Source organism: Oryzias latipes, chromosome 14 (assembly GCF_053564925.1).
Source record: "Oryzias latipes strain Hd-rR chromosome 14, Olatipes_Hd-rR_3.1".
NCBI classification, from domain to species: Eukaryota; Metazoa; Chordata; class Actinopteri; order Beloniformes; family Adrianichthyidae; genus Oryzias; species Oryzias latipes.
This window is the reverse complement of record NC_136250.1, coordinates 15,370,255-15,378,410: the sequence shown is the minus strand read 5'-3', so window position 1 is coordinate 15,378,410 and position 8,156 is coordinate 15,370,255. Positions and strand designations below refer to the sequence as shown.

General features: G+C 38.1%; 1 protein-coding gene across 1 annotated transcript; it reads right to left on the bottom strand.

Annotated features, from left to right (window-relative positions):
* Positions 1-1,745: 1,745 nt before the first annotated feature.
* Positions 1,746-4,195, bottom strand: si:dkey-251i10.1 (ADP/ATP translocase 3). Its single transcript, XM_004076349.5, has 4 exons — positions 3,727-4,195; positions 2,486-2,972; positions 2,263-2,403; positions 1,746-2,185 (listed from the first exon to the last, which is right to left on the bottom strand). Exons 1-4 carry the CDS (start codon positions 3,835-3,837, stop codon positions 2,028-2,030), a joined length of 897 nt encoding a protein of 298 aa, XP_004076397.1. The 5' UTR covers positions 3,838-4,195; the 3' UTR covers positions 1,746-2,027.
* Positions 4,196-8,156: the final 3,961 nt, after the last annotated feature.

Genomic DNA, 8,156 nt, shown 5'->3' with positions numbered 1-8,156 from the left:
CGCATATTTTTCACTGGAATATTATCTAAGTGTAATACATGGAACGCAAATTCAAGATCAACAAAACAATGCAATAAATGATGTAACATATTAGGAATGCGGACGTGGTTAACAATGAACCTCCATTGCCAATAAAATCCAAAAATGTACTTTTGTGGATTCTTCTAAAAATGACAGACTTGTTTGACCAACAATACAATGTTTTTTTTGAAGATAAATTTATATTTGTAGCAATTATTCCCAGTGTTTCACACAAAAGGAAATGAGTGGATAAAGTGGAGTTTTCTATCGACTGTAAGTAAAAGCAGAATTTAGCTCAACTGGACGCCAGCAAGAAATGGAGGTCCAGAACCCAACAACTCAGAATCTAATGAACCAATGAAATGTATCACATAAAAACACAACTGCCTTAAACATGTACATCTATAAATAAATAAAATTCATAACCTGCTACTTTACATGTTGCACTTGTATATTTTAACTTTTTTGTATTTTTTATGAATGAGCATATAATCATTAAAGTATTAAGAATTTAAAAAAATGTATCCATTATAACTCATTTGGTCAAGTTTGTCTCCAAGGAACTAACACAAAGTTCATTAAATGAAGCTGTAAGTTCTCTTTATTAGCAGCTTTGTCAGCACTTTAATGAACAGATTATTTTTGCACACGACACAAACTGTTTTGGCAAAGTTGGTTGCATTTCATTGTGAGGCGTGTTTCTTTAAACAATGAGGTGTGACAACATGAACATGAAAGTTCCTCTAAATCTGAATGAAGTGATAAACGCAGCAGCTTTCATTAAGGGGACATTACGTGTCTTTAACCTGCACATCTGTTTGGGATCATTAACTGAAAACCCAACATCTGGAACTTGTCACTTAATTCTTTTGTCGTAAAAATATTTTTACTTTCTGTTTAAGCTTGTGGAAGAAAAAAAAAAAGATAGTAATGTATATTTGTTTGGAGCTAGCGCCCCCTACTGTTACCATAGAATGAACTCAGATCTCTAAGCTTGTACTTTGAAACTTCCACGTCAGGCTAACAGCAATCAGTGCTTATGTGAAGCTCATACCTGCCTTCACTGACTGTAAGGCTTCATGCACCAATGCCAATTTTTTTGGTTTTGTTAACCCATCCCAAATGAAGTGTTTTCTGCCAGGTAACGCCATTGGTTTCAGTTGTGACTAATAGAAAATATAGAACAGTATTTCAACACCCAATTCCATTCCCTCTTAGCAATGAGACTTTATGTTCACAAGGACAAATTATTCTTACATATTCAGCAAATGTACAAGCTTTCCCCTTCACTTTCATGCAACTAAATAATTAATCTAAATGTGCAAAAATGGGGCCAGTGCATTTTGCTTATTCTTATAGGGATCTTAGAAAGCAGTCGTTTCTTTTCAGATTAAATTCTTTCACCGTCTGTCTTCCTGCAGTTCAATGTCATTTAATTTGAAAAGAAAATCTAAATAAGCGTTGAATAGTATCCTAGCAACCTCATCAAAATTTCAACAGGCCATTAATTGAGGCATTTAAACTCATTTTGTGCTCTTACAGGAACATCATGAACAGTCACGCGAGTGCTTTCCACAGTCCTAGACGTGACCACGGTGAAACCAAGAAGGCTCAGCCAGATAAGCATGCGTAAATATAGCAGCTAGGTGTAATCCACTTCGTGCATTTCATTATCCAGCTCGGTGCATGTCGTGCTATGACAGTGGAGGAGACAGTCGACATCATTGTTAAGTTTGTTCCCCAGAATAGATTTATTTAAGTTGGGACCATACAAACCTATGTATTAACAGGAGGAGGTATTCATACTTCTTTATCAGGAATGACATTGGTAAAGAGGGCGTGGAACGTCTTAAAATCATAAAGTTGCACAACTGGTACAGCCATTGCCCACAGCTAAGTGGTGAGACACTAATTTGTTCCCATAAATAAGGCAGAATGCAAAGTCCATAGAAATGGAAAGTTAATACATTTAGCCAAATTGGACAGTGAGGTGACAACATGAAGAGTTAGATGACTTTCTTCAGCTCATCGTACAACACCAGCACGAAGGCGCCGCCCATGCCTCTGAGCACGTTGGACCAAGCTCCCTTGAAGAAAGCCTTGCCGCCCTCATCGCGCGCAATCTTGCGCCAGCAGTCGATGGTTCCGCTATACATGATGTCAGCTGAGGGGCAAAAAATGTGTGGTCAGAAAAAGGCACGATAGGACCTAATAGTTGTTTCGACGGAAGCAAATACTCACCTCCCTTGCGACCAGACTGCATCATCATGCGTCTACGAACAGTATCGAAGGGGTAGGAGGTCAGGCCGGCAACTGCTGTTACAGTCTGTGCAATCATCCAGCTCACCAATATGTGGGTGTTCTTTGGGTCTGGAAGCATACCTGTAAACAAAACAAAAACCTGTCAGTTTAACCAACTTTTAACAAATGCCACGCAATGCATTTGTACATATCAACTGCGTACCCTTTGCTGTGTCATAGATGCCGAAGTATGCAGCCCTGTAGATGATGATACCCTGCACAGAGACGTTGAAGCCCTGGTACAGGCCTTTGAGACCATCGGACTTGAAGATCTTTTTCAGGCAGTCGGCCAGACCCCTGAACTCTCTTTCCTGTCCTGCCTTTCCCACATCAGCTGCCAGACGGGTACGGGCAAAGTCGAGGGGGTAAACGAAGCAGAGGGAGGTGGCTCCAGCGGCGCCACCGGACGCCAAGTTTCCGGCAAAGTACCTCCAGAACTGGGTGCGCTTGTCAACCCCATCAAGGAAGACCTTCTTGTACTTGTCCTTGAAAGCAAAGTTGAGGGCCTGGGTGGGGAAGTATCTGATGACGTTGGCCATGTTGCCTCTCCAGAAGGAGAGGGCTCCCTGTTCCTTGGGGATACGGACAACGCAGTCGATGATACCTTTATACTGCTTGTCTGCTGTAATCTGCTTGCTGGCATGCTGGACCTATAATAGTGAAAGAAATGGGTTTTAATTGAAACAAGGAAGTCAGAGTCGAAGCACATGACAATCACAGACACCTTGTGATGACCTTGCCAAAGTGATAAAAGTCAGGTGGACATTTCTAACAAACGAGTATTTAACAGTAATCATCAGCAGTCAGGAGTATTGATCTAAAAATTGACCATTTGCAAACACAGTAAATTCCACTAACAGTGCTGATGGAAAATAAAGAAAATGCTGTATTTTATATTCATGTCATTGCTCTGTATGAACAGGAAAAGATGTAAAAGCTGTGTGACCCGGTATGAATCACCGGGCCGGGCACTTCTGTTCTGCGTCGCTAACATCAAATGCATTCCGTCAGAAGCCTTATCTATCTAACTCACTGCATTGATGAAACTAAACCTAAAATAAATTCATACGGAATAGGAATAGTCCCAAAATCACTAAAAAGAACAGAGTGTACCACTGTCACTACGAGCGTTTGTCCTTTGTTAGCTACGCCGGCTAAGGTTAACGCGTCAGGCTAAGCTAGCAGCCCGGCTCGTTGTAGGTCATCTCTCCTCTTTCAATGACCTCAAGCCCATAACCTCACACGTCAAAACTACTCCATCGTTTTAACACAAACACAGCGACAGACTGAAACCCTTGGGGCTTCGGGTGAGCCAGGATGCTAGGAAGTGACACTTCCGAGGAATTTACAGCAGAATTATGCAAGCTAGCCGGCTAACGAGGCGAGCCTTCCGGAAAGTTTTACCTGAAGGAGAAGCTTCACTCTTTCGATTGGGGCGACGGCTGTTTTGGATATGGCGGCGGAGATACCGCCGGCCAAGAAGTCCTTAGCGAATGAGATAGCTTGTTCACTCATGTTGCGATGTTCTTGGTCTGTCTTTCAGGTTACCAGTAAAGTCGATGTTAACCAGCTGCCTTGTTCGGCTGATGGCCTGTGCAGACGAAATGGCCGATTGTGAAGCCGCGTTACGGATTTATTTCACGAATTGCATCGCGATACTTTACGGGAACTTGAAAATTATAGTATTGGTCAATCCTCCAACGTCACCCGTTTCTCTGCCAATAAAATTCTTGAATTGTAATCCGTCAATGTGCGTAATTCGTATATTTCCAGGGCAAATCCTAAAGACACGTGAAAGTAGTGTTCCCTTTTAATTTCCACGGAATTGAATGAGCCCGTTTGCACTTCCGGTTGAGAGTCACGCGTGTTCAGTTGCGCACCCAGTTTGAACGTCTCTGATATAGGAAAAAAAGCAAGCCAACAAAAAACTGAAGAAGAGAACATGATAATAATTGATTATCATTTTGAATTTTTTATACATATCCGCATACATTATAACTTGTTTACTTTATATATTAAATATATTTATTTCATATATTCATGTATATGACATCAAAACACAAAGAAAAGCAGTTTCACTTAAACAGATAGATAGATAGATAGATAGATAGATAGATAGATAGATAGATAGATAGATAGATAGATAGATAGATAGATAGATAGATAGATAGATAGATAGATAGATAGATAGATAGATAGATAGATAGATAGATAGATAGATAGATAGATAGATAGATAGATAGATAGATAGATAGATAGATAGATAGATAGATCTTGCCACAAAAATAACCTGTCTCTACAACAGGTAGCCAATCTCTGTAAAATCAAAAACTTAGGACATGGTTCCAAGAGATCTAAAAACCAGGGGTCCTGCTTCATTAAAACAATGAGCTCACCTTGTCTCCATGTGTTGTAGTTCAAAATAATGGCTTTGTAGCATACACAAAAATCCCAGAATCATAATTTTAAGTTACACTCTTCAAACACAAGTTTTAATGTGTACAGATCTACATTTTGAAATACTGACATAACTCTTTTTATCCTTATATTTTTCTTATATTATTGTAATAGTTTATTTAAAAAGTGAAAAATGACTCCAATATATTTGTTTTTCGAATTTTCTTTTCATGGTAATGTCTACAAAGAATTGGAATCACTGGCATCAGCTAGATTAAACAACTTTGAGCAACAAAAATACATTATAGATGTCAGTTCTATGTTATTAACTGAGGTTAAGCTACATTTACCTGTGATAAACACTGTGATGGGAATTTTCCCCAGTAAAACGCATAATTTCATTATTTTTTTCCTGCAAACCAGGGCACCGTTCAACGCCAGATGTTTCATTTAAAATCCCTTATGTTCCTGAACAGCTGCTCTATAGACATCTTGAGTTGATGAGCACAGCTGCTGTTTTTAGACGAACTTGTGAACGTGATGGGAACAAGTGCAACAGGAATTTTTTTAATTGGACTCAGTCACCCAGTAGACTCAATTACCATGTTATACCACGTTCAGCCACTAGGGGAAGACAAAAGACAATTGTTTTTCTTGAAATCAGCCAAAAGTTTTGTCTCCACCTGTTTTTCTGAGCATAATTTTTACTATGCTGCACAGAATGGCAATGAAGGTTCTTGATTCTACAGCACGGGAGGCATTTTAATCAAAGGCAACAAATACCTGAAAGAAAGGTGGGCAAAGTGTAAGAGATGGGTTGATAGGCACCAATGGCACAATTATGAAAGTCATAGTAGAAAAGAGATCAAAAGTCAGGAAAGAAAAAATATTTTATTAATTCCTAAAGAAAAGTTCAAGAAATTCACAACAAGGATATATTTCAGCACTTAGGGTGTTGCCTTTGGGAGCAGATAGAGAATTAATCTCAATTAAAGTGTTCTGTGTTTTTGTAATCTTACAAACTAAATTTTGGTTTTAAATATTACAGATATGTTTAATTTTTTTTAATTTTATAGTTTTTATTTCATTAAAAAAATATTTAAAAAAATGTAAATATTTTCCTTGAGTGGAGCTGAGGGGTCTGCAATCTTTTAGGCTAAGAGAGCCAGTTGGTCCAGATTCTCACTGACCAAAACTCAGCGAGATACTCAAAGTCCCACTTCAATGTTTATAAAAATCCTCTTTCTATAAGATTTGTTGGCAATTAAGTCATTAATTTCATTGCAATTCAATTAAATTTTATTTCTACAGCCCAAAATCACAACAGCAGTCGTCTTAATGGGCTTTGTCCCGGTAATTGTAAAGTACGTATAAAATCATAACGATGATGAATACACAGAATGCAATAGGAAAATTCTAAACTGAACTAACTAAACAGACTAAACTAAACTGGGCATCCCTGCCCTTGGATCCGCCTTCGCAGTATGGAAAAACTCCTAAAAAAACGGATTCCGGAAAAAAACAAAAAAATTATTACTGTGTTGGATTTTTCTACAGCAATTTTAACTTGCTTTATTTTTACAAGCTCTGTTCAAAATAAAATACAATTTGTGTCAAATAAGATCTTCCTGCTGCAGCAAATTTAGTTGAATAAAAGTGCAAGAAAGCAAAAAAAGAAAAAAGAAAAAGAAAAGGACATTTCTATTATTACAAATTAAGTGCACCATCATGCTTTTTTTTGCCTTTTATTATCAGATTTGGTCCAGAATTCAATTAAATAAATAAAAAATCTATACATTTAAATGACATTCCATACTTAAAGAACTTTGTTTCTGGGCAGCAACTAAACACTGCTGTGTCAGAGAAGATGGCAATATGGGCTTGTTGTGTTATGTTATATTGTTATTCTAATAAAAATACATATTAAGGCTTTTATTATTATTTTGTTCAATATACTGTTAAAAATCTAAACATTACTGATAAAACTTGATAAACAAATGAACAACAAAGAGATGTTTTTTTATTTTTCCTTAATTAGTATTATTGTCAGGGCTGCACGGTGGCACAGTTGGACCTTCTTGCCTCATAGCAAGAAGGTCCCCGGTTCAAGTCATGGCTGGGGGGTTCTGAAACAGAATCACCAAAGGACCTTTCTATGTGGAGATTGCATGTTCTCCAATAGCATGCATGGGTTTCCTCTGGGGATTCCGGCTTCCTGCCACCATCCAAAAACATGCGTCATAGGTTAATTGGTTACCCTAAATTGTCCCTAAACACGTGAATGTAAGAGTGCATAGGAGGTGTGTGATTGTGGCCCTGCGTCAGACTAGCAACCTGTCCAGGATGTCCCCTGCCATCACCCATGAGTAGTCGGGATAGACTTCGGCAGCCCTGTGACCCCAAAAGGGACAAAACGGGTTTAGAATTATTATTACTGTTCTTCTTCTTGTTGTTGTTATTCTTCTTCTTATTATTATTATTGATTTCAGTTGTTTAGGCTTTTAAAAAGCTTCGGGGAAGTTATGGTTTTTGACCTCCTGCTAGTGCGCCATGTTGACCACATGGGGGAGCTGTTGAGACGTGATGACAGTGGTAACACAAAACGGGAAAAATCCTGCCTGAGATCAGTCAACCTGTGAAGCTGGAGGTGGGATGCACTGAATTAAAACTTAACCAAAGTCACTCTAGGGGAAAAAAAAGTTGTAAAATATGTGGTCACACGATTCAACACTTAATCTGAGGTTAAAAGGTAAGTGGAAAAGGACAGTTTTAGTCAGACTTTGAGTGACACGTCCCCTGCAGCACCCCATTAAGTGACTTTCTTTATTTTGTTCATTTTAATGACAGCCCCTGTCATTTTTCTCATTGCTGCTGGTGTGTGCAGTCAAACAGAGAGAGTGCATTCATCTAGTAATCCTGCTATCTATTAATTAGCCAGGACTGAAGATCAATTGTTTCACTTTGTGAAGCTGCTTCACTGAGAAGGAAGTTCAAATCACTTCTCATAAGTAAAATTAACAGTAAAGTGTTTTTTTCCCCCTACGCTTTCAAGCAGACTTATAAGTGAAAAGATTGAAGGGAGCAGTATTTTTTCTTCCTCAAAAACCAAATATATTTTTTGGAACCAAAACTTTAAAGAAAGCATCTTTTTTTTTACACCATGATGCACAAAAGATAAGAAGAATACAGATCTTGGGGTTCCAAAGGAAAAATTTTGAATTCAATACATTTCTATTTGAATGAACGATTCACAAGGTTTGCAAATAAGGGTTGAATTGAAAAAAAAAATCCAGATTAAAGGAATGCTCAGCTGGAGCGTCAGTGCAGAGAAGTGGAACTAACGGTAACTAAGGTGAGAGAAACTGATACTGAACCACAAGGGTATTTTAGATTAAAAATACTATGCGTAGAAAAAAAATAACTTTCCTGTTTTAAGT

Excerpts from the sequence above, each read along its gene's own strand:
- si:dkey-251i10.1 (XM_004076349.5), bottom strand. The coding sequence starts at position 3,837 with ATGAGTGAACAAGCTATCTCATTCGCTAAGGACTTCTTGGCCGGCGGT. Across the intron at positions 2,404-2,485 it reads CATCTATGACACAGCAAAGG|GTATGCTTCCAGACCCAAAG; the intron begins GTACGCAGTTGA and ends TTTTGTTTACAG. Across the intron at positions 2,186-2,262 it reads GCAGTCTGGTCGCAAGGGAG|CTGACATCATGTATAGCGGA; the intron begins GTGAGTATTTGC and ends TTTGCCCCTCAG.